The 27,439-nt window shown below is 40.7% G+C and overlaps 1 protein-coding gene across 2 annotated transcripts in view; it reads right to left on the bottom strand.

The window, feature by feature from the left end:
* Positions 1 to 27,087, bottom strand: part of GOSR1 (golgi SNAP receptor complex member 1) — a 65,578-nt gene extending 38,491 nt beyond the window's left edge. Inside the window, exons 1-6 of one of the 2 annotated variants that reach the window (XM_074974562.1) lie at positions 26,980 to 27,087; positions 23,823 to 23,943; positions 21,032 to 21,119; positions 20,672 to 20,779; positions 18,121 to 18,212; positions 14,798 to 14,872 (exon numbers count right to left, since the gene is read on the bottom strand). In XM_074974562.1, coding sequence (XP_074830663.1) covers positions 14,798 to 14,872; positions 18,121 to 18,212; positions 20,672 to 20,779; positions 21,032 to 21,119; positions 23,823 to 23,943; positions 26,980 to 27,013 — 518 coding nt within the window. In that variant the 5' untranslated portion in view covers positions 27,014 to 27,087. The remainder of the gene's footprint in view (positions 1 to 14,797; positions 14,873 to 18,120; positions 18,213 to 20,671; positions 20,780 to 21,031; positions 21,120 to 23,822; positions 23,944 to 26,979) is intronic. The other variant, XM_074974561.1, reaches the window with a different exon arrangement.
* Between the last annotated feature and the right edge of the window lie 352 nt (positions 27,088 to 27,439).

The following is a 27,439-nucleotide window of genomic DNA, read 5'->3' as shown; positions in this document are numbered from 1 at the left end:
CCTACAATACACCCAATGTTATTAGCTGCCAAACTTTGTCTGTGTATTTCATTTTAGATCATACCAGGGTATAAAATTAGCACAACAATCACAATATTTAAAACAGTTTGTAGCTGGAGCCCTGCGTTTGAAAAGCAAAGCAGCCATTAGGAAAACATTCAAGAAAAAAATATGTTCAACAACTTTCTTTTCAGGATGCAACCAACTTAACTAAGATGTATGAACTGTTGGTTGGGTAGTAGCTTACGTTTTCTTTAGGTGGTGGTTGTTCTTGTTTTAATAGCACATAGTATGCTCTGACAGATATGAACTTAAGGGAGGCCCACAGCCAGTTCTGATTTCTGATTTCTCACTGTACCCTGCTATTGCAGGAGATCCTCTTGGGGGGAGAGGAAATGGATGAACAAAGCAGACAAAACAATTGAAACCCATTACGCTCCATTGATTCACCATATTTGAGCTAGCTAACATGTCTCCATGGGTCTAGGAAAGGGTCTGACTACAGTATTGGGCTAGCTGTTACAGCTCACTGAATGACTGGTTGGCAACTATTAATCTGCAGCCAATGTTAGGGATAACTAAGTCACTACACAGACAAGTTACACAAAATTCACCTAAATTATCTCAGAATGCCAAGTGACAATACTAGATTTAACTTAAAAAAAGATAAATGAAGACACTTAATAGTAAAGCTTGTAGCATAAATGCCAAGTCAAAGATTTCAGGTTTTTTAAAATGTGCCAGCTCTTATGTGACTGATTTTCTATTTGCAAAATTCCCAACTTATGTGACTTATTCAAGGGGGAAAAAAAGGTAACTCCAATGTCAAGGGATTTGCTGGATCATACCCTCAGAGTGCAGGAGAGTTCTCTTAATAGCTGGCGGACAATACAGATTGCACAGTCATGTTAGTAATAGTCAGCCCCTAAAAAGAAATATAAATTCAAAGTACAGGCTGATGCACCCTCTTTAACTCCGCCTGTTCTCACAGGGTATTACAGCTCAGCTGGTACCTACCACCACACAGATCCAAGATCCATAATATATGTAGACATGATAGCACAAAGCAGGATTGGATGTTGACCTTAACGCAGAATATCATTGCAGAAAATATCTGAGATGAACATGATTCACCATAATTAGTCCTAATCATCAGACTAGCAAACTAATACTAGTTGGTCAAAGCTGGTATTCTCTTTAATTCTATGTTGAAATACATGTATGTCTTCCCTAATTTGACTTTTTATATAGAAGTAGTCTTAAGGATGCCAAGTTACAATTTTTCAAAGATAAATATCTAAGCTATTTTTCAATAACAAATTTGAAATAACAAAACTGATTAAGGCAGAAAAGAGAGTAATAACTAGCCAAATGTTGTCGTCTTTTTAAATCAAAAGTTTCAAATTATTATGGTTAAGTCACGGGTCTTCAAAATGGCACTTACACATTAACATTCTTACAGAGCCTCAACTCTAGTGGCAGATCATGCACATGTGTATCACCAATCCACACAGCTAACAAGACAGCTAGAAAGAAACCACAAATTTGGTTTTTGAAAGCTAATGCTTTCAGATAACCATAGTGATTAATTATAATGATTAAAGAATACATGTTAGCCTCTTAAATCTCATTGATTTAGCTCTATGCAAGGTCAATGTCTGGCACACATGGCATGTTGTACAATAAACCTTTCTCTTTATAAAGGGTGTTTTGGATCCTCATGTTTTTGAAAAACCTTCAGTATTAAGTATGTAGGGATGAAAAGCAATCAGATGGTAATTTTATTCTAATAAACCTTAAACTCCATTTTTAAAGGGGAAAACGCTCTTAAATGCTGGAGCGATTGGCTGATGTTCATGTGCTTTTATTTCAGTTATTTATAAATAATAGAGAGCATCTCTCTCCACCACCTGCAAGCTTTGAACTTTCCGAAAATCTCAAAGTAGTTCAGTGACTTGCTTATATAGTTATAGAATTGCATTCATATGAGCTATGAAGCTTTTTCCGGAAATAAATGACTTATCTATTAGGTAATATTTGCGCTGGCTTGGTAGCCTTGTGGATAACTATCATGTGATACACCTGGGAGTGCTGGAGAGGCAGCTCCTTTGAGTATGTCTACACTGCAATTAGACACACATTGCTGGCCCACGCCAGCTAACACGGGCTTATGGGGCTTGGGCTAATGGGATGTTTAATTGCGGTGTAGATGTTTGGGCACGGGCTAATGCCCTATCTCTGGGACCCTCTCACATTCCAAGGTCTCAGAGCTCAGGCTCCAGCCCAAGCCTGAACATCTACAAGACAATTCAACAGTCCCTTAGCCTGGAGCCCTGAAAGCCCAAGTTGGCTGGCATGGGCCAGCTGCGGGTTTTGAATTGCAGTGTAGACAGACGGTTTGAGGAGGAGAAGTGCCTTGTGTCATTCTCACATATCCCCCTCAGCTGATGGTGAAGCACCATTTATAGCCTCTTAAAGGAAGCCCATGCAGTCAGTACACACAAACCCAGCTAAAGGAAGGATGCAGTGACAGATGAGGGTAATCAAGAAAATTTGGAGGATGGTCTGGTTTGAAATTCCCTAGAAAAAATAAAATCAGCAAGGATAAACGTGTTTAGAAACTGGAAACACTGTGAATTATCATGTACCTTTAGATAAACTATGCCAATCTCAGTGCTCCAGACACCCACTCTCCCCTCATTTAAATCACTCTCCTGAAGGCCCCCAAACAAAAGACAAACTTATGTATGAGTTTGTCAATTTACTATTCCAAATCCTCTGTGTCCAGTCTTATCTTTCAGACTAAGTTCATGGCGCAGGGGACCACTTATGTGCATTTTATACTGCACCAGGCACACCAGCAGCACTTAATAAAAAGTAAAATGATGGTAATAAAGAATTATATATGCATTCTTGCTAAGTTTTAAAAAGCATAAGCTTTACCAGGAGTCCTTGAACACCTTGTCACTTCCTACCTCCTCCTTCATGCAAGCTGGCCCAAATTCATAAGATTTGCAATCTCAAAACTACAGTATCTTCACTTGTGCTATATGCCATCTGTGAACACCAGGAAAGTGAGAATCAATTTGGACTCCTGCCTAACACCTGAAATAAAGAGTTTCAGGAAATTCTGACTCAAGAGTCTAAATTCACTAAGCATAAATATGCTGTCTATAGCTTCAGGAGGAAAGAGTATAGATGCAGATGATTGTATACACAAGGTCCTCTCCAAAATTGGCCTTTTTGGATGTTCAAAATTCTGCTTAGACAGGCCATTTACGACACATAGAAGCCAAGGTAATCACTTTAGCCTCTCTCATCGGTTAGTTGTAGCATGAATAAGTATCCTTTATCTGAGTCAGCCTCTTTAAATCTGTCATTCAAATTGCACACAAACCGCACAAACTGATGGCACAAACTGCACTTGGGGAAAAAACTGTCCAACAAAGCTCCAGAGCCTCTTGTCGTTAGTGCCCAGCAGACAGACACTTTAACCTAGTTTTCTGAATCCCTTCTCCCTGTCCGCCTTCCAGTTTAGTAGACAATGTTGTGTGGCCTTGTATTAGAAGCTGTCATAAATATAAAGGGAAGGGTAAACCCCTTTAAAATCCCTCCTGGCCATAGGAAAAATCCTCTCACCTGTAAAGGGTTAAGAAGCTAAAGGTAACCTCGCTGGCACCTGACCAAAATGACCAATGAGGAGACAAGATACTTTCAAAACCCGGGAGGAGGGAGAGAAACAAAGGGTCTGTGTCTGTCTATATGCTGCTTTTGCCGGGGATAGACCAGGAATGGAGTCTTAGAACTTAAGTAAGTAATCTAGCTAAGTATGTGTTAGATTATGATTTCTTTAAATGGCTAAGAAAAGAATTGTGCTGAATAGAATGACTATTTCTGTCTGTGTGTCTTTTTTGTAACTTAAGGTTTTGCCTAGAGGGATTCTCTATATTTTGAATCTAATTACCCTGTAAGGTATCTATCATCCTGATTTTACCAGGGTGATTCCTTTACTTCTATTTACTTCTACTTCTATTAAAAGTTTTCTTGTAAGAAAACTGAATGCTTTTTCATTGTTCTCAGATCCAAGGGTTTGGGTCTGTGGTCACCTATGCAAATTTTTACCAAACCTTTCCCAGGAAGTGGGGTGCAAGGGTTGGGAGGATTCTGGGGGGAAAGCCGTGTCCAAACTACGTTTCCCAGTAAACCCAGTTAGAGTTTGGTGGTGGCAGTGGATATTCCAAGGACAAAGGATAAAATTAATTTGTACCTTGGGGAAGTTTTAACCTAAGCTGGTAAAAGTAAGCTTAGGAGGTTTTCATGCAGGTCCCCACATCTGTACCCTAGAGTTCAGAGTGGGGGAGGAACCTCGACAGAAGCAGACAGTAAGTTTGTGGCCAAATTATATCACATCAGAAACTTATATGGGAAAATATTCCAAATTAAATGCATTTACTATAGCTGCTTTCTTTCAGTCTTTGCGGATTTCTTCGTAACTATCTAGGACGGGAAAAAATGATTCAATATAAGAAGCTGCTTTGGTTAAAAAAACTATCAAAGTTAGGACAACAGCGTGACAAGGATAAATGGGCCTCATACTGTTATAGTAACTGAATGAGGTTATACTGCCTCCAAATTAAACCACAATTTAAAGAACTTTACTCAGCAGCAGCTTTAAAAAAAATGTACACCACCCTACTTCAGCAAGTCTCAAACTGTGGTCCAGAGAGCCTGCAATCACCTGGTGCTGTCTCATGGCTCCTTCTCCTTTCCATCTGCTTCTATGGGCAGCCTGAGTGGGAATAAGGGGTCAGATTAGGAATCTTGCTACTTAAGAGAAGGCAAAGGAAAATGGCTGCACGCTAACGGCATGCACTTATCGATAGATCAGTACTGCTGCAATCGATGCTGCAGTGTCGATTGAGTGGGTCTGGTGAACTACACTGCCCCAAGAAGCATAAGGGAAGTCAACAGGAGACGCTCTCCTGTTGACACAGCACAGTGTAGCCACCGTGGTAAGTGGATCTAACTACGTCGACTTCAGTTACATTATTCACCCAACTGAAGTTGCATAACTTAGATCGATTTACCGCAGTAATGTAGACCAGCCCTTAGACTAAGCATATACAGAGAGAAAGGAGAAGCAAGCGGCGGAGAAACACAAGCAAAAGAGCAAGGGGACAGAGGAAAAAGAAAAAGGGCCAGGAGGGGAAATGAAATGAACAGGAGGTAATTTTTCCTAAAAGGAAACAGCTTATATCGAAGAAAGTTAAAGTTACCTAAATACTGTACTTGCCTAATATGACTTTTTCCACATAAACTACTGCTGTAGTTCCCACAAATATGTTTCGTGATTGCCATTAGGATCAGGCCTGGGAGGGCAAAGATCTGGCCACATGATGAAAATGTTTGAAAATCTTTAGTTTCATACAGATTGGTCATTACTGCATGTGGCTATTTCAGACGGATCAACAATAGGTAATCAGGAACAGGTAATCTGGTCTGTGGCGACTTGAGAAAGCAATAATAATATTTAGCACTAACATAGTATTTTAGCTGTGTTTAAAGCATCGTACAAGCATTAACTCATTTACCCTAAACACCCCTGTGAATTAGTCAAGTATTATTATGCACTATGTATTATTTATTAACAACACCATTAAGAAGTCAGTAGATTCCTGTATTTCTTTCACTCACATCTTATTCCCCCCTCTTCTTTCTTCTGAATACTGAGCACATTCCTCTTCTATCTGCTTTCCCTTCTATTGTTTCTGGGCTTCTTTGTTCCCATCACAACCACAGGATACAATTAGCACAAGGTCACTCTAGTTCCACAGAGATTTTTGGGCACTTGAGAGAATGTGTCCCTCAGCTAAGTAACACAAACTCTTCTTTTATTTCTAGTGTATATTATTGTACAAGCTAGATGATAACAGTCACTCATTCTGAGACCTTGGAGAACTGAAATATCAAAATTAAATAATACATAGGGCCTTATAAAACCCTCAAAGAGAAAAACCTACCAACGGTGTGAACTTTTATCTAACCAGTGCATACACACACCCCTCTATGTGTCTCCCCTTGGGAAGGACAGATATTCAAAACAAAATAAAGCAGCAGAGCCAAAAGTCAATGATGCAGTGACCCCACATGACGATACAGATACATCACAGCAAGAGGTGACGTATTACGTTTAACACATCTATGGAGTGCTTCCCTTAGTTCTTCAACAAGTGCAATGTGTGTAATAAAATCTCTATGAATTTTTGGAAGTCGGAGAAAGGCTAGATCAAATGGCTTACACCCAACCATCAATGTCAGCAAACAGCATTAATTTAATCCACATAAATTGCAGATATGTGATATGAAGAAAACGTTCACACACACTCTATACTGCCAGTTTAAACTAACACATTAGCTCCTTCTCTGCTGATTTAGGATACAACTCCTGTCAGGTTTCAAAGTGGTAGACGGGTTATAGTCTGTATCAGCAAAAAGAACGAGGAGTCCTTGTGACACCTTAGAGACTAACAAATTTATTTGAGCATAAGCTTTCGTGGGCTAAATTACCTGGTCAATTACTGTAGAACTTCCCAGTGCTACATTTTCCAAAAGCAAATGCTGAGCAGACAGGGCTCTTTCCTCTTAGGACAGCACTTTCAACTTTTTAACTAAACTGTTAAATCTGGTCCATTCATCATTAAGGATGCTGCTTCTTTTTGACAGAAAACAGTACTCCAAGAAAGATAATGATTTATTTGCTCATCTTGCCAAAAAATGTACTAACAGGAAAAGCGGGACAAACTTATCTGTTTAACTGTAAGAACCTGAGAGAAGTAAATTTCCACAAGTGAAGTGCACACATTTATCTATTAGGCTTGGAGCCTCTGCATAAGATGGGAATGCAAAAACAGAACAATATTTCACCTAATTTCTGGTCTTCCCCCCCTTAACAACTATTGAGACCTTTACATAATTATCTCTTACCTCAACCTATCCACAGCCCCAATCAACTCATTTACCTGTCCAGAGAGGTGGAAAACTGCCCTTGATCTATCTGTCGAGCAAGAATAATTTAGCACTAAATGGGATTTTTAAAAGTTCTGTGGATTATTTAAATCTTTTATCTAAAGCCACTAGGAATTTCTAGACAAGTCTGATTTCCTTTTAAAGCTCAGAATCAAAGAAGCTACAAAAATAATGGAATTCCTTTAATTCACAATTGTGAAGCGTTCAGATGAAGGGCAGAGAACCAGACAAATTCCCCCTAGTGTCTTTGGAAACCCTGCTGCTCTTGAGCCTGCCAGAACAGGAGTCAGAAGCCTAAACGGAGCTGAGGGCGGTATGCATCCAACACTCTGTGCTGTTGAAGTCATCAATGAAGACTGAGCAGCAGCACTATGGGATGGTAGTGCAAACACCAACTGAACTATGCAAACCAGCACTCACTGCCAAACTAGCATTTGTACCAGAAAACACTGGTCAGCCCTACTCAGGGTAAGTGCAAGCCGCACGATGGCACAATCACTTGTGCACCACTGGTAGCAACTTTCCACACTTCAGACACGCCGGGAGTCCACACAATGGTTGGGATCTCAAAATTCTCTAGGAATCTAAGCCAGCTGTGGGTAAGGGGCTCTTTTCACCCAAACTATTGTATGTAAACATCTCTGAACTCTCCTCCCCTTTACAATTCATCAACATATAACCAAGCAAATCAATTCTCCATTTCGCACTCGCATAATCTTTCCAGAAGAGATAACAAATATATTACACTACTAAATGTAGCAGATTAATATGCTGCATGAAGGCCTTTGAGTGCTCTGGATTTCGAAAAAAAAAAAAATCAACAAAGAAAAAGCTGAATCCACAGAAGAGACTTTAGAAATTCTAGTGAGTGAACATGCCTAGCAATTCCTTCAAGTGCCTGATTAGCATTTTGCTAAATCAAGCTTCAATAGTTAATGCCAACTTGGGGGCGGGTTTTTTTCACTTTACTGAATGTTTTAAGCCGCTGCCTTTAACATTTATTTCCACTCAGTCTCAAAGCAAAGGCAGCAATTGGTTTTCCCCACAGAAAACTGTAAGAACTGTTTAGCCCTACAGTATGAAATCAGTAGTATGTCAAACTGCTGTCCCTATGAGTGCCCAAGCTCCTGTACCAGAGTGCCACAATGAACAACAACTTCTCTTGAGAATGATCACAGCGCAGGTTATTTTCACGCTGTGGAGAAAGAGTAAAAAGGTAAATTTAGAAAGAAAGCAGGAGTTACTCTAGAAGGGATTCCGTGTCCCTCCACAAAATCCTCAGAGAGCCACACTCACAGCACCCCTGAAGTGCAGAAAAATTATTGCATTTCTTGCTGGTTCTCTTCCAGTTTCTACCATTAATCAGATGCCACTGTAGATCGTAAGATCTAATACTTGCCGACATGATTTCTGAGGAGTGTTTTCAGAGCAAAGAGAACATTGCCAGGAGTAACTGTTGTCTCCTTTTAGCCCCTTCTCATACATAAGAAGAAGGGGTGAAGGATGAGCCTGGACTCTGCCGGGTGAACTACAGCCCATGGATCTGATAATGGCATATGACAGAGTCTGGTTAGGGAGAAGCACACAGCACTCCTTTAAAAACATTGTTAGATAGCATCATGGGAACCACCAGCTCCCCTGATCATGCCTTGTAGAAGAAGGTAGTTAAATGCAGTGGACAACCAAGTCAATTCTTACTACAACCAGCCATTACCAGGACTTAAAATAAACATGCAGTAGGCTGAAGTATTTAATATATTGATGACAGGGTCAACACAGTGCTTCATATTGGCAAGTATTCCACAAGGCTGTGCTACAGGACCAATGTTTTCTCAGTAACTAATGAAAATCATCCACTAAGTTTGTCTCCATCCCTTTTTCTTGGAGTTCTGCCGCAGCCTTCTCAATTTCATTTTATTTTTTAAATATTTAAGTTCTCTTACTGTCACCTTCATAGTTGATTCAGACACTTCAGCTCTCTCTACCAAATGGCCTGGCATCACAGCCTCTCTGCAGTGCACACCCTCTGCAAGCAGGTCCTAAGCATCTCGAAATTCACAGAGTTTTGTCAGAAACACATTTGGTATAATTTGCTAGCTCCTTCTGGTTTCTATGGACCATTTGCCAGCTTCCACAGCTTCTTGGCAGTAATATCACATTAATTACTTTCTCTGATGACAAGTATGTTGAAATCCTTTAATATTTTCTATGCCAATATCTATTTTTGAGCTAAGGATTCTCACTTGAAAAGTTCTGAATATCTTGCAAGCTCTTGATTTCTTGCCAGTTTTCTTATGCTCTGACACCACATTTCTGCACATACCTCAGAGTTATCTCTAGTTTGCAGAGTGCCCTTCCATGTTCTGCCATGACATTGTTTCCTCTGGGTTTCCAACACATTTCAAATAACTTCTCACTCTATATAATTTTTTATACATTTTTTGTTTAACGTTTTAATTAAAAAAAAACTTCTTACATTTTGCAATCAGTCCCTGGAAGATGTTTTCTCTAGTTCTGAAGATGTTTTCCTTTTGCCTAGGAGACTGGAGGGTTTGTTGGAAAATGTTTTGAAGAGCTATTTTATTTAATGCAGCTACAGTATTAATTTATATGAAGGTAATAAGAAGAAAATGACTTGTGGTGGATGAATGACTGGAACTCCCCAGTTCCAAATAGTTTCAACTAATTGTAGGACTAAGGGTCAGTTTTAGTTTCAAAGTCTAGGCCAGCATATTTAGTGGTAGCTGTTGAAACTCTTCCCATACACGCAGTAGCAATTTCTTCCACACTTAAAAAACTGCTCTGAAAAAGTAAGCAGAAATCATTACATAGGTGCTGAAGTATTTATTTCCATTTGAACTGGAATTTTAAGTGTCGACTGTTGCATTGTGTTTAACTACTCTGAACAACTATAAGTAAATCTCACATGGCGGGGGTGGGGGGGGAGAGGGGGAATAAAATTCTCAGACAGTTGTAAGACAACCTGCATTTTTTAAGTGACTATATAAAGAAAAGTTATACTTCACGCGAATCCCTAACAGCTATTTCATCTTTGTCAAGGTTCCTTCCCCACTCTGAACTCTAGGGTACAGATGTGGGGACCTGCATGAAAAACCCCCTAAGCTTATTTTTACCAACTTAGGTTAAAACTTCCCCAAGGTACAAACTATTTTACCTTTTGCCCTTGGACTTTATTGCTGCTACCACCAAGCGTCGAATATATAACAGGGAAAGAGCCCGCTTGGAAACGTCTTTCCCCCCAAAATCCTCCCCAAACCCTACACCCCCTTTCCTGGGGAAGGCTTGATAAAAATCCTCAACAATTTGCATAGGTGAATACAGACCCAAACCCTTGGGTCTTAAGAACAATGAAAAAGCAATCAGGTTCTTAAAAGAAGAATTTTAATTGAAGAAAACAAGAAAAAGAATCACCTCTCTAAAATCAGGATGGTAAATACCTTACAGGGTAATCAGATTCAAAACATAGAGTGTCCCTCTAGGCAAAACCTTAAGTTACAAAAAGACACAAAAACAGGAATATACATTCCATTCAGCACAGCTTATTTTATCAGCCATTTAAACAAAACAGGTTTCAGAGTAGCAGCCATGTTAGTCTGTATTCGCAAAAAGAAAAGGAGGACTTGTGGCACCTTAGAGACTAACAAATTTATTTGAGCATAAGCTTTCGTGAGCTACAGCTCACTTCATCGGATGCATGAAAGCTTATGCTCAAATAAATTTGTTAGTCTCTAAGGTGCCACAAGTACTCCTTTTCTTTAAACAAAACAGAATCTAACACATACCTAGCTAGATTACTTACTAAGTTCTAAGACTCCATTCCTTTTCTGTTCCTGGCAAAAGCATCAGACAGAGAGAGCCTTTGTTTCTCCCCCCCTCCAGCTTTGAAAGTATCTTGTCTCCTCATTGGTCATTTTGGTCAGGTGCCAGCGAGGTTATCCTAGCTTCTTAACCCTTTACAGGTGAAAGGGTTTTTCTTCTGGCCAGGAGGGATTTTAAAGGTGTTTACCCTTCCCTTTATATTTATGACAATCTTCATATAACCTTTGAAAGTCTACAGAAATGTGAGGGCTCATTCAAAATGAATAATATAGTAACAAGCCTGACAATGATTCAGCTCAGCATTTTACATTGGCTGACTGATTATAATGGCCTACAGTGAAGCACAAGTCAGGCAAGAAAGCTATCTGTACTTCATCAACCAAAAAGGGAAAAAGGCACCATGATCTGTAAGATGAATGGCTACCAGGGAAAACTCTATCAAGTACGGAAGTTTACCAAATTCATTTTTAGTCAAAGTATATTTGGAGAACAGATATATGGCAGCATTTTTATTAACTAGATTTAAGACACAAACAACTCTACTAATTCTAAACCTCACATTATCTGTTACAGTAAGAGATAACTAGATATTTTGTTGAATTGTGGAGTGTCAGCTGGGCATATTTTGAGAGAGAGAGAGAGAGAGAGAGAGAGAAATAATAATAGCACAACTGTTTCTCCAAATGATCTATTAAATAAGTTTGAAGAACCCTGGAATATTTTATACATTGGAGACACACACAGGCACAGGAATACTCTGACCCACCTTCTGAAAAGGATCATCCTTACTGTGAAATCAGACTGCTATTAAAGTCATGAGCCAACATAAGTTAATCACCACAATGAAACTTTGTCCCAGGAAAGATCAAAGCAACCAATACCTCTGTAAGGCGCTTGACCTGATTATTTCCAAAAACTTTCATCAGATGAAACATACAAGACATTTAATGGCTGCCTTTCATTGCACTGTTTTAGGGCCATTTAAAGATCTGTTGATAATTTCCTCTCTATGCACTTATCAAAGTGTGTTTTAGAGGAACTGCAAGAGGAAATTTGCATTTTTTTTTTTTTTTCAGAAAATGGCAAATTTATAACATTACTTAACGCTCACTTTTCAATCCTTAGGATATGGGAACAAACAAGTTTATTCAGACTAATAGGCACTCCTTGTTCTTCATCAGTGCACTCAATTTCAATTAGGGTTCACCTCCAAGACATTAAACCCATTGCATTGTTTCTGTAAAATTTAATAACATTCTTGATTATAAAGGTTAACAACAGGTGCAACTTAAATGAAAATCATTAGCTTATGCTTTAGACCGGTGGATTTCTGAATGCCACCAGGGATACCAAGGGAAATTGTGGGCTGCCCGTACTTTATCACCCATCTAAAAACTGTATTTTTAATTTCCTGTAAAAGCTTTTGACGTAGTCTTGGCTACAACACAAAATTATCTTTAGGAACAGATATCAGCCCAGAGCTGAAAACTTTCCCTATGAAATACTGCCCCCTTGTGTCAGTCTATAGTTTACCATGGCTGGGGTGTGGAAACATAGTAAGTCATAGAAGTCTGTGTTTCTTTGAAACTCAAGCCTTTTCTACACAAATGTAGACTCAGAGTTTAAGGTCAGAAGGGACCATCATGGTCATCTTCTAGTCTGACCACCTATACATTGCAGGCCACAGAACCTCACCCACTCCTGAAATAGACCCCTAACCTCCAGCTGAGTAACTGAAGACCTCAAATCACAGTTTAAAGAAAGACTTCAAGTTACAGAGAATTCACCATTTACGTGATTTTAAACCTGCAAGTGACCCATGCCCCATGCCGCAAAGGAAGGCAAAAACCCCCCAGGGTGTCTGCCAATCTGACCTAGGGGAAAATTCCTTCCCGACCCCAAATGTGACAATCAGTTAGTTAGAGCCTGAGCATATGACTGCATCCTGAAAGTAAGGAAATGCCTAAAGAGCCACAGTTTTGTGACACCGTTCTGTGGGATTTTGCTCCTTTTCACCCTAATGTTCTTGTGCATATTCCCATTTTTAATGAATGGCCGCACAGCATCATTTTGTACAGAAAAGTGTCCAATGTAAATGAGGAATAAATTCCAGTGTGCACATTGATTGGTCAGATCTCATTTGAACGAGAAAGACCGATTGAATGTGCTTGTTTCAAAATCCCCATACACACAGTTGAAATAATTGAGTTCCTAGAGCTTTGAGACCATGTAACTTGGTATTTGAGGCAAACTTTCAAAACCACAATTCCCTCTGGATGGAGAGTAACAGAGATCATCTACTACATAAACAGATGAAGTCCTTCATAGTTAGAGTGAGAAAAACAGGACTAAGGAGAAGTCTTTGGGCTGCCTTTTTAGTTTTGGTTAAAAAAATAGATATCAATTTTAGATGTATTTAAGGGCTTTAGTAATTCTGGTATGTGGATTTAGTCTTTTCTACACACTTAGCATAGACAAGTGAAAAGCAGATTCTCATTCTATGTCTAACACTGACAGGCACAAAAGAAGATAGATTTAGTGACATAAGAAGAGCAGAAATCCAAAGGCGAATAGAATAAAGAACAAAAGCTGAATCATTACAGTGTGTATGGTAACACCCACTGTTTCAGTTCTCTGTGTATATAAAATCTCCACACTGTATTTTCCACTGCACGCATCCGGTAAAGTGAGCTGTAGCTCGCAAAGGCTTATGCCCAAATAAATTTGTTAGTCTCCGAGGTGCCACAAGGACTCCTTTTCTAAAAGCTGAATAGTTATTTTGCACATACAGCGGTTCCGTTGAAGATATTCCACAAGGAATAGACAGTATTGAGAAAAACAGGTACAGCAGGACACTGCTTCTTCCAATTGGGAGACGGCCCTTGTATGTGTCAGCTTCTAGGTGGAGAAACTACCACAGAATCAACTACAAAGACGGCTGCACATTCACCCTATCAGAAAGACAGATGCTGGTATTGCTAATACAGAAAGACTGTTTTAAAAAAATATATTAAATAAAAATCACAGAGTAAGAGGAGGCACATAGCCAATAACAAAAACTTACAGAATTGGCTTGTAAAATATCCACAAACACTTTCAGCAGCATAATTTGCTATTGCTAGTGGCAAAGAAATGTTTATACGTGACCTCAGTGTCACAATCTAGTACCCTGTGTTCTTGCCTATGTAATGTACATTAAAGAGTTTACTTTGTTCATTAGATCCTGGCCACTAATATATTTCAATCTGGTTTGTGTAAATCTTGTTTGTTTAAAAATCTTCTATCCACCACTTCATCAGCAAAAACACAATAGGATTATAAACCCATCATTATTTTTGAGAAATCTAAGCAGAAATTGTCCAACTTCCAATGTTCATTAAACTGAAATAAGAAGGAAGCACAAACAACAAAAAATAACCATTAAACAAAGCATTTCAGTTAAAATATGATTGCAATTACACAGTGAAAGATTCTTCCAATTACCACATAACTGAGCTGGATATATAGCTGCAAAACTGACCTCATCGCCAAGGAACGGAAGTGTTCAGAACACAAGATAATTCATTTGCTGCCCTGAGAGAATTCTTCCATTTGGTCTTTAATTAGTAGTTTCAGCCACAAAACATCTAAACTCACAAGGAAACTGCCATACTGGTACAGGCTACTTAGCGAACTATCCTGTGTCCAGTAGCACCATATGCTGGATGCTGCAGAGGAAAGTATTAAACCCGCGTAGTGTCCTAGCACCTTGTAGAATATTATGGAGGAGATTTTCTCCCTGACCCTAGCTGTGCTTGGTTTTTATGTTCTGAAGCATGAGGACGAATGGCTCCTGTAATCTTTGTCCGAGGCACTATAACTGTAGATGTTGTTCTTATTCTTTTACCATAAGAAAAAGAATGGTTCATCCAGATATTTAAAAAAAACCTACTTTCGAAGGTGCTCATGTTCTTTCAGGAACAGCTCTGTTCTTCTATTGTTCACACCGGACCCACTTTTATATGACCTAAGATTTAAAAAAAAAAGTGAAAAACACTTTTGACAGAAATACTTTTCACAAGGCAGCATTTATTGATCTGCTTGTATCAGGGCTGTCGATTGATCACAGTTAACTCACGCGATTAAATAAAAAAATTAATTTTTTAATCGAGATTAATAGCCATTTTAATCTCACTGTTAAACAATAGAATACCAATTGAAATGTATTAAATATTTTGAAGGTTTTTCTACATTTTCAAATATATTGATTTAAATTACACCACAGAATATAAAGTGTACAGTGCTTATTTTATATTTCTTTTTACAAATATTTGCACTGTAAAAATGATAAACTAAAGAAAGTATTTTCAATTCACCTCATACAAGTATCGTAGTGCAATCTCTTTGTCGTGAAAATGCAACTTACAAATGTAGATTTTTTGTTACATAACTGCACTCAAAAACAAAACAATGTAAAACTTTAGAGCCTACAAGTCCACTCAGTCCTACTTGTTGTTCAGCCAATCGCTAAGAAAAACAAGTTTGTTTACGTTTACAGGAGATAATGCTGCCCACTTCGTAACTGCGTCACCAGAAAGTGAGAATAGACTTTTGCATGGCACTTTTGTAGCTGGCATTGCAAGGTATTTACTTGCCAAATATGCTAAACATTCCTATGCCCCTTCGTGCTTCGGACACCATTCCAGAGGACATGCTTCCATGCTGACGACACTCATTAAAAAAATAATGCATTAATAAAATTTGTGACTGAACTCCTTGGGGGAGAACCGTAGGTCGCCGGCTCCGTTTTACCTGCATTCTGCCATATATTTCATGTTATAGTAGTCTCAGATGATGACTCAGCACGTGTTCTTAAAATGAACAACTTTTTGCTGCAGATTTGACAAAACTCAAAGAAGGTACCAATGTGAGATTTCTAAAGATCGCTACAGCACTCAACCCAAGGTTTAAGAATCTGAAGTGCCTTCCAAAATCTGAGAGGGACAAGGTGTGGCGCATGCTTTCAGGAGTCTTAAAAGAGCAACACTCAGATGCGGAAACTACAAAACTCGAACCACCAAAAAAGAAAATCAACCTTCTGCTGGTGGCATCTGACACAGATTATGAAAATGAACATGATTCGGTCCACTCTGCTTCAGATTGTGATCGAGCAGAACCTGTCATCAGCTTGGATGCATGTCCTCTGGAATGGTGGATGAAGTATGAAGGGACATGTGAATCTTTAGCGCATCTGGCGTGTAAATATCTTGCAACGCTGGCTGCAACAGTGCCATGCAAATGCCTGTTCTTTCAGGTGACATTGTGAACAAGAAGCAGGCAGCATTATCTTCTGCAAATGTAACCAAACTTGTTTGTCTGAGCGATTGGCTGAACAAGAAATAGGACTGAGTAGACTTGTAGGCTCTTAAGTTTTACATTGTTTTGTTTTTGAATGCAGTTGGTTTTGGTACATAATTCTACATTTGTAAGTTCAACTTTCATGATAAAGAGATTGCACTACAGTACTTGTATTAGATGAAATTGAAAAATATTATCTCTTGTTTTTTACAGTGCAAATATTTGTAATCAAAATAAATATAAAATGAGCACTGTACACTTTGTATTCTCTGCTCTAATTGAAATCATTATATTTGAAAATGTAGAAAACATCCAAAAATATTTAAGTAAATGGTATTCTATTAACAGTGCGATTAATCGCGATTAATTGTTTTAATTGCGCAATTAATCGTCATTAATTTTTTTAATCGCTTGACAGACCTAGCTTGTATGTTAAATTCAGTTATTTCTAAATCACCAAATGGAAAAGTCTCAGGATCATTAAAATACCCTTTTTTAAATTGCTAGACTAAACCATAGAAAATGGATTTAAGTGTTGTACCCTACCTATATATATACCTACCTACATACATACACACACACATATACATATATATACATACACACACAATTGTCCAAGTGCAAAATGGAACCCAACCCTAACTAGAGAGAGGCTATAATAAATCAGTACAGACAACTTTCTCCCAGTTTCACCTGGGCTCAAAATAACCTCTCTCAGAAAAGAGTTTGCTATTTTCCCATTCAGAAGCATGTTCTAATTTCTCTTTCCCTGAGGGAAACATTCTGAAATGTACACTGGATAGATAAAGGAAAGGCAGGTGCCCTCTGCTGGTGTTTCAGAAAGACTCACTAGGGGGTTGTAGAAGGAAAAGTAAACTTCCAATTCATATCCAGGCTTAATTATATTACAAACACCTGAGGTTTGTTTTTTAGAGATTCACTGAAACACATTCTGGAGCCCACCCTAAAATCAAGGATTTTTGCCACTAACTTCAATGGAAGGAGCACTGAGCCTGTATCTGAACACAGTTCTGCTTGTTTACTATTACAGTTTATTGCTACCAGGGAAGTTCACATGAAAACACAATCTTTGCTCCTAAAAGCAGTAAATGCTCCTGCTGCGATCCCCTCACGTGAAGTTAAAATGGTTGTGAGGTCTGTGTTGTCACAAAGAAATCCAACTCAAGGTGAGGAATATAGAAAAGCAGAAGAGTGCCTACAAAACAGAAGATCCTATATTTCAAGCAAAGACCCCTAGAATTAAATCTAGGGAAGAGACAGAGTCAAAAATAGGACAGTGGGGATAGGCAGAAGCATTTCTCAGAAGGTTTTTCAAAGATTAACTTTTGCCTCATGGAGAGTCTTTATCTGTGGTTTACATCCACAGCTGTTAAATATGATCTCAAACAAGCATGCTAAACAGCTCAATTCGCAAATGCAATTTGCATCTTTTAAAAGCAAGTAATAATGATTACAAGCTGCTTGTATCAAAAGTGAATTTTGAGACAATCATATAGCCAGATCTGATTGAAACAACTCATTAATTCAACCTGAAACTTATGGCAATTACTCCAATCAGAATAGTCTTTTTCTTCACTTTATATTGGAAGCTTTTGACCCTCCTTTAAACATATACTAATTCATTTGATTTAGGGAAGCACACATCCCACACTACTGGAAAGGAGAGCCAGGAGTATTTTTAGTCCTGGAACATTTGGCTAATAGATTTAGTTTCAATGTACAGCTTCATAATACGCCCAACAATGTACTTGAAATGAGCCATCTCTGAAAGAAGCGCTTTAAAAAATCATGCAAGATGTCTCAGAAAACAGGGTGATGGTTCAAAAAAATATGCTTCTTCCAGTCAGGACAAGAGAAGTGTTCAAGTCTATTGCTATTGTTTATACTCAGACTTACTCAATATCTTTCCGTACTGATCCCAAGAGATTTTCCCTTTCCCGCACTGCCATAAAGTTGGTTTTGGTTTTATGGAATTCATGTGTGTAATCCTATAACAAAAGAAGTATTTCAGCGCCATTAGATCTCGACAAGGGCAACACTCTGCCAACCAAGATCTGACTAACAGGTACTAAATAGACAGAAAACTAGCCAATAAAAAGGCTAGTAAAAATGGAAAATAGGCTTGAAAGTTTTATTACTTCTATGGCATTACAGTACTTGCTTAATAATGATCTCAATGGTTACGGTTATACTGGAACTTTCATTATAACCCCCTCCTCGTTTTCACATAAAATAAGAATGGCCAGACTGGGTCAGACCAATGGTCCATTTAGCCCAGTGTCCTGTCTTCCCTCTGAAGATTGTGGCATTGGCCACTGTTGGAATGAACAGAACAGAGCAATTATTAAGTGACTCATCCTGTCATCCAGTCCCAGCTGGTGGCAGTCAGAGGTTTAGGCACACACAGAGCATGGGGTTGTGCCCCTGACCTCCTTGGTGAGTAGACATTGATGAACCTATCATCCATGAACTTATCTTAATTATTTCTGATCCCAGTTATACTTTTGGCCTTCACAACATTCTCTGGCAATGAGTTCTGCGGGTTGGCTGTGCACTGTGTGAAGTACTTCCTTAAGTTTGCTTTAAATCTACTGCTTATAAATTTCATTGCATGACCCCCTGGTTCTCGTGTTATGTGAAGGGGTAAATAACACTTCCTTATTCACTTTCTCCACATCAGTCATGATTTTATAGACCTCTATCATATCCCCTTTTAATCATCTCCTTCCTAAGATAAACAGCCCTAGTCTTTTTAAATTCTCCTAGTATGAAAGCTGTTCCAAACCCCTAATCATTTTTGCTGCCATTCTCTGTACTTTTTCCAATTCTAAGACATCAGAATCCCGTTTATTCGAGCCTCCATTACCAGGCTCTCCATATTATCTGAACAACCAGCAGGAACAAATTAGTACTGCTGTTGTTGCAACTTAAAATGATCATCTCTGCATTTTTAAACACTGCTTCTGTTTACTCGTAATGGTTTATGTATCCTGTAAAGAAATGTTTTAATGCTTGAGTTTATCATTTCTGCATTTTAAAAACTGGTACTCTTCACTAGAAGTACCGCGTCATGTAAATAAACACTGTAAATAACGAAGGGGGCTAGGTTTTAATGCTTTGTAATGATTATCATTTTTGCATTTTTTAAAAAATTGTACTGTTTGTGATGTTATATTTAAACAAGCTAAACAGAGATGGCGTCTTGTGTAACATTAAACAGACTTTGTAGATGGTCCCTATAATGTTCAGGGTTAAAGAGTAAGGAGTCTTTGGACACAGAGTCAGTTTGCTGAAGTTGATAATATTTAAATCTCTCGGTATGAAATCTACCAATAATTCAATTACAAGACTTCATAGATGATCACACTTTATTGCACTTTGTTTGTTCTTGTCGTTTTAAGGCAATAGCATCAAATGGGATCTTAACTGAAGATCTGACAACTGGTTTTAATGCAGATTTCGTTATTCCCCCCTCAGCAAAGGAAACACTGAGTACTACAGCGAAAAGGTCCAAGCCGAAAGCCTTTCTAGAAAGGCAACATCAAATAGAAACTGGATGTCGGCTTGTGCAGAAGCCTTGCACTCCCTGCGTGACATATTTGTGAAGCTAGTGAAGGAACACACACATTCAAATACTGAGAAATTGTGAAACTTCCTTAATAATTTTACATCAAGACCAGGTAGTCACTAAACCAGGAAAACTGCACAGACCTCTTGGGACCTATGGCATATTCATCTTTTTGTTCATTAATTTTAGCTGCATTTAAAACCTTTGAATACGAGGTTCACTTTTATATTCAATGCTTTCAATTGCTTATTTCAACAGCTTCCCTGGGACAGCTTTTTCTTCATCTGAGAGTCCGAACTGTAATTAAGTTTATGTAACTACTGGATGCTAACAAAAAATAGAGTAGAATAAACCCAAGCCTGAAAACTTTACATCACAGACCAAAAATAGCTTCCTTATATCATTTTTGAAATATATAGAAAACCAAGAAGGTAAATGTTATAAAGATGACCATTTTAAGATAGAATTATTTAATCATTTGTATCCACACAGTGTACAAAACCACAACAGTTGTGGGTAAGATTATTTCCTTTTGGTTATTAGGATCCTATTTTCTATAACCTTCCCTTGCAGCATATGAGACAAAGATGTCTTTTCCATCAGACATTTTAACCTGCTTTGCATTGGTCACAACTAAAAACTGATAGCATTTACTTTTCAGCGACACAGCATCCCTCAAACTTCTCCCTGCCAATCAACATTGTAGGGTTTGGGTTTTGTTTTGTTTTTTTTTTTAACATTTTTATACACACGCACACACACACCTACAAGAGTATTTGGATTTTGTGTGAGGTCAGATCACTAAGTATCACTCCCAAGTATTATTACAATGAAGACACAGCGTAAAAACAAGTAACAAATGTATTGCATGCGACTTACCTGCAATATGTCTCTGTGACGCTGTAACGTGTGCATCAGTGCTGCATTCAGGGATGGGACTCCCGCGCTGTTGGTGTACTCTGCCATTTTGTCATTTATTCCAGTAAGCTACAGAAAACAACCAAAAACCAAAGGGACAGTTTTCTGTAATGGTGCTACAATGCTGGTTAACATGTTTTCAGTGAGGTATTTACCAACCACTGTTACCAGTGTTACTAAACATCTTGTTTTGTTTAATGGAGGTGTACTGCAATCTGTGTCATCAAGTGCGCATTCTACAGCCTATGCAGGAACGTTATATCTATTAAAGTCTTCAACGCCCTATCAGGTATTGAAATAAGAATATGACAACTCATTTACCTTTCCCAGAAGTTGCTCAATCTCCACTGCCATGGTTTCAAACATTCGGTCTTGGCTCGACCCATTTAAGAGAGGAGTTGTGTCAGAACTAAGGGGAAAAGAGCAGCAGCAATTACTGAAAGGCACAACATCCTTTTGTGACAATTCGGACACAACGTGTCAATATCAGACATAAATACAAGGGCAATTTTATTTTCTAAATAGGTTCCTAAAGTCAGAAATTAAATTTAGAAAAAAGATACATTTTCCCCTGTATCAACTGCCTCATTAGTCCAATACCTCAGTTAAAATACCATGAGATATATACCCCGCAAACAGTCTAAGGCCACGTCTACACTAACAAGCTTACAGAGGCACAGGTGTCCTGATACAGCAGTGCTGCTGTAAGAGCGCTCGTGTAGCCGTGTTATGCTAACGGGAGAGAGCTCTCCCATCGACGGAATAAAACCAGCTCAGCAAGCTGCGGTAACTATGACGGCAGAAGAAGCTCTGCGGCCAACACAGTGCTGTGCACACGAGCACTTCTGCTGGCAAAGCTTATGTCACCTGCGGTGGGGGTTGTTTTTTTCACACTGCTGAGCTATGTAAGTTTTGCCAACATAAGCACCAGTGTAGACACGGCCTTACTTCCCTCTAGAAGCGAGTATCTGGTACTGAATCATACTGCACCTCACGTCAGAAATCATTACTTGCCGAACAATGATGTTTCTTTCCCACACTGTTCTTTATTATTCCATTTTAGCAGGAAAGTGGGTTTCAATATTAGTATGTTATAATTACGTAAATGTACATTTTAAACAAGAACATGCCACAGAGAAAAATTGGGATAAACTGTGTTTTCTACATAGTCCATCTCCCCTATGCTTGTCAAAGCAGTTAAAAATTATACAGGGAAAAAAAATCACACACAAGCAAGGGGATAGGAGCGAACACACAAAAGACCAACACCTGTAAGGTAACAGCTTACATCTTTTGAAGGCAATACTCTTTTCTCTGGTAACCTGCAATTATGGAATAGGAAGAGGAAAGAAAACTAGTGTCTTTTCTACCGTCCATCTTTCTCTCTGGAAGTGAGAAGTCAGTGGTATGTCCAAGTTTCTGGCAAACACTGCACAATACAACTCTGGCAACATGAGAGAGAGAGAGATGGAGCAGGCAGGGGTGGCGGCAGCAGCCCTGATTCAGGAAGGGAGTAGTGACTCCTGGCGCTGCTCTTGGGCTTCGTCTGGGAAACAGATTCTGGGTCACTCTGCTCACCCTGAGCAATGTTAGAAGAGACTCATTCAATCTGACAATACATTTAGACTCAATCCATTTTGGTGTTCTCTCTTTGGAAACACAGCAAGAGAGAGAACTGTTGTGCTAGGAGAGGGGGAATGTGGCTTTCAAGGGGTAGGACTGCAATCTACTAGTACTTCTTGGGAAAGGCAGATAAAACAAAGACAATCAGACCAAGGTTTGTTTCTGTGGATTGGGGGGAGTGAAGAGAAAATGAGAACACAATTAACTAACACTTGGCAGTCAAGTTGGGCGGCTTCCATTTAGGTGTCTTAAGCTCTATGATTATTTGTCTGGCAGAAACACGGACAGACCTCAATCAGGGATAAGGCCCCACTGGGCTGGGTGCTACACACAATAAAACATGCACTCCATGCCACAAAGAGCCTACTGTTTTAGCCTCTAAGCAACAACAGGTGGACACAAATGGAACCTGGAAGAGGGGAGAAAGAAGGAAAAGATGACAGTGACACAGTCATGTTCAGAATGAGCAGCAGAGGTCACAGTACACGGGATGCCTAGACATTGTTGAATATTTGGTAGGCAACCCAGTAGAGGGGAGCTTTAGGGAAGGTTTTGAAGGATGAAGATTTCTCTCACTTTAGGATTGGAGCGAGTTCCAGAATGACTCCCATTGCAATAGACACATAATTAATATACAGTGACTGATCAAGACAAGGCTGCATGTGCATAGGCACCATTTATGAAGTTAATAATGTAACTGTCTTCACATTTCAGAAAGAATTAGAGTCTGGTCCTCAAGGTGGAGAGACTTATAAAACTTAACTATGCTTGACTGGGGAACGCACATAAACCTGACACTAGCAGATGAAGAACATTTATTAGCTCTTTTGGTAAAAGGCTTATTTTTAAAAAGGAGTTCTCACTAGTAATCCTGAAGGAAAACTTGAAACTAATGGCTGTACCTGTATGGGTTAGAGCAGAGGGCTCAGAGTCAGAACTCCTCAGTTCAAACCCCAGCTCTGCCATGTATTCACTGTGCAAGCCTGGACAAGTCACAACAGCTCTGTGCCTCAATTTCCTCATCTTTACAATGGGTAGTATAATGCTAGCCAGACCACATGCAGATTTGATCAGCTCAAAGGCTGGAAAGCAGTTTGGATACTGATGAATTGAGCCTAAGTCCTTAAAAAACTGCAAAATGTTTTCTAAACCAATATACAACTTGAACACAGACGGTGCAGCAAGTTGTACTGCCATACTCAAGGACATAACCCCACTATGGATTACCACAAATACAAATTAAATCTTAAACATAATTCCTCCTAATGATTTACATCATGCTAACAACGCTCCAGTGTCCTTGATCCATTTGTGGTGCCCATTCACCACCACATCAAGATCAGCATATGGTTCCTAATGCCCAGGAAGGACTATTCTAATGAGCTACTTGAAAAACTAAGCAACAAACAACAAAGAAAAGTGGAAGATTAAATGAATCAAGAGTATTTAAAGCAGCCTTTTAAAAAAACATTAAGGAGTCTGTTAGTACCTATACCTGTCGCGTCTTCCCTCTCGGGCGCTGCTGTGACTGTAGCTTGTGCACAGTTTGCTAAAGGAGACCAACTTCAGATCAAGCTCATTCTCCAGCTGTCTAGCCTGTTTCCTGAGATCTGGATAAAACAACACGATAAATATGAAAGGTTAACAGGTCCCTTTACAATCCAATATGTTTGGGATTTGCTTTTTTACAACAAACCATTTTGGGTGCATAACAAAGGAGAGGAAGTCAGAATAAGAGACAACATCATTAAAAATAAGAAGTCAGGCAAGATATGTTACAAAAGAGATTAAATGCCTAGATGTATGCACAAGTCATGAAAATACAGAAGTAATAATTGTTCCTCACAGCAGATCAGACTAGTGACCCAGAGACTTAGCCAGGATGGAGAAGCCCTCTCGTGGTTATTTAGAACTGGACTGAATGAAGTACTGGAGAACACGCTGTTTAGATTTTTAAGCTCCATAGGTTAGGAACCATGTCTTCTGCTGTGTTTTACATGATGCCACTGTTATCAGTACACATCATTATAAAGAAACATCCCAGCATTTGACACATGGCCTAAATGATCTCCCTGGTTACTAGTGTCTACGAATATTACGCAGTATGGTCTCACCTACACACAAGACCAAGTCAGCTATGGCAAGTTAGAAACTACCAAGTTTCAGCCAAGTAAATTGGAAAATCCCAGTTACAAATGTCTCTAAGGAATTCAGGCACACAATTCCCACTGCCTTGTATGCTCCTAATTCCCTTTGGCACTTCTGAAAATCTCCATCGAAAGTTTACCAGCTGCTCCCCTCCAGTAAATATCAGCTCAGTTCTCTTCTGGGGCGTAATAGGACTCAAGTCCTCTTTAAATGCTAGTCACACTTTTACAGAGACATCATCAGGCTGAATGGGCCACAATCAGACCAGCTTTGTAGTTTTATACCTGCTTTTGCAACATCCAAGTCTTTACATGTCTTTTCCCCTCACAGGAAGATTTTTTTTTTCCCCCCCGAACACACTTCCTCATTAGCACAGCCTGATCTTATACTACTATTTACAACAACACTTTGATCAGTAAAAATTTTCAAAACCAAAATCCCACGCTTCCTCTCTTGGTCTTCATTAACTCTACCCTTTCCTGGTCATCCCCAGAAAAGCTTTCACAGTCATAGGAACACAGGATGTGTCAGACTAGATGACTGGTGCTTCAAGCTGGTATACCACCTTTAGGAGAGGAAGGCAAAATGTCCCATATTCAGCCTAGGCAATTGGTGGTAGCACACAGATAGGTTGTCAACTTTTTCACACCATAGACCATTTTAGAGAGATCTTTTCATGAACACTTTCCCATTCCTATCTCCAAAATTTGATTCACCTCTTCTGTAAAGCAACTACAGAGCTCTGGTTACAAGAATAAATCAAAGTAGGGCACTATTAAAGCAACAATATAGAAATAAACTTGTTTAATACAGCACAAGTGGATGCTGGGTTATCTCCCATTTTGAATTTGTGCTATTTGTTTCTTCTCCCCGGATACAGGACTTCACCTGTGCGAGAATCAAATTTGTCCTTGTTCCCTGCAACTTATCTTGCATGTTAGCTATACATCCAATTTCAGACTTTGTTGGCATACTGGTCAGCAATGAGTTTTCATCTAAGAAACCCACAGTACAAAGAGATGGGAAGCACATGCAACAGATGCAGAGATGAGACTTGGTTTTGCAATTTGCTGGTCAGAATGAAGCTTTAGAGAGTAGAAACCTTAAAAGAATCTGTGATGGGGCTAGAGCTAGCAAAATGCATTTGTGTTTGAAAAGTAGCAGATGCTTCACTAGAAGGACACGCGGCTCTCCAGGTCTCCTGGAAGCAATCAGCAGACCAGGCGGAAAATGGTTGCAAAGAGAGTATACGGAATGAGGAGAAGGAAATCCTTCTTGACCATTGCAGGCCATCAGTTTATGACTTTTAACATAAGTGCGACGCTACTCTCCTTTTTTCTGTTTTCAGCATATATTTACAGTAGTCTTGGGGTCGCAGAAATAAAGCATCCACAAACAGAAAACCAAACACACAGCTATATTTCTACAGTGTTAACACGGTCACGGTGCATAGTCCTATCAAAGCTCCCAAAGCCTGAAGAGACACAAGATACATTCAAGGACAGGGAGCAGTCAAGGTCCAACTTCTCTCCTAGGATCCTTGGCAAACTGAGCACTATGGCACCCTTCACCCTGGTCCCCAATCCCAGGACAAAACGTGTGGAAGACCTAGACAATGGCTGGGAAGGGTGAACTTTTCCAAACAGGCTCTCACAGAATTAAAGCAGCCGCCTGCCAAGGGCCTGAGCCCTGCATGAGCTCAAGCTGCTAAAGGTGGGGTCTTTTCTCCAGACAGAAGATCTCAGTTCAGCCTGAACCCCACCCCTCCCAGCCGTGTGTGTGTCTGGGGGCGTCCCCTTCCCACCCATGACTCAGAGAGAAACACCCCCAAAGGCAAGGCCGGTAATGGGACCCCAGGCCACACCTCACCCAGACAGGCCCCTGCTTCTCAATACCGTGATACCCCCCGCAGGGACACCCCTCCCCAGGCCACCCGCCAAGCCCCTCAGATCCACCCCCAGCTCCCCTGCTGAACCATCTCAGACCCAGCCCCCCCAAGTCCCCTCAGACCCAGCCCCCCTCAGACCCAGTCCATCTCTCCCAGACTCCCCCAACCCACCCCAGCTCCCCTGCTGAACCCCCTCACACCCAACCCCCCCCAAAGCTCCCCCCAAGTCCCCTCAGACCCAGCCCCCCTCTCCCAGACTCCCCCGACCCACCCCAACTCCCCTGCTGAACCCCCTCACACCCAACCCCCCCAAGCTCCCCCCAAGTCCCCTCAGACCCAGCCCCCCTCTCCCAGGGCCCCCCGACCCACCCCACCCCAGCTCCCCTGCTGAACCCCCTCACACCCAACCCCCCCAAAGCTCCCCCCAAGTCCCCTCAGACCCAGCCCCCCCCGACCCACCCCAGCTCCCCTGCTGAACCCCCTCAGACCCAGCCCCCCCCCGAACCGCCTCAGGGCCACCCCCAACCTCCAGGCTCCCCCCCAGATCCCCCCTCTCCGGGCCCCTCCCGCCCCAGGGCCCCCCCGCGCCGCACTGCCCCTCCCGCCTCACCTTCCCAGTAGTTGCTGCTGCTCCCCGCCGCCATGTTTGTTATCAACGTCAGCCTACTCCCGTCCCCGCGAGCCCTAGCGATAGAGACCAGGAGCCAGAGCGTCCCCCCGGGGCGCTGGGACCGACGGGACGTGTAAGCCTCCCCGCGCGTCGCCCCCTGGCGGCCCGCGCCGGCATAGCAGGGCTCTGCCGCCCGCCCGCCCGCCCGAAGGCTTCCGGAGGCGGCGCGGCGCGGGCTGGAGGTCCGGCCGCACCCGCGCGGCCCCCGCTCCATGTAACGCGCTTTCCAGGCCACCCCCCCGGCTCAGCACCCAGGGGACAGGGACCCCCCCCGCCCCAGCTGAGCACCCCGGCGACAGGGACCCGCACCCCCCCCGGCTCAGCACCCAGGGACCCCCCTCCCCAGCTCAGCACCCAGGGGACAGGGACCCCCCGCCCCAGATGAGCACCCGGGGGACAG

Source organism: Natator depressus, chromosome 17, assembly GCF_965152275.1.
Source record: "Natator depressus isolate rNatDep1 chromosome 17, rNatDep2.hap1, whole genome shotgun sequence".
Classification (NCBI taxonomy): Eukaryota; Metazoa; Chordata; order Testudines; family Cheloniidae; genus Natator; species Natator depressus.
Note: the sequence above shows the minus strand (reverse complement) of the source record. Positions and strands in the feature narration are given on the sequence as shown.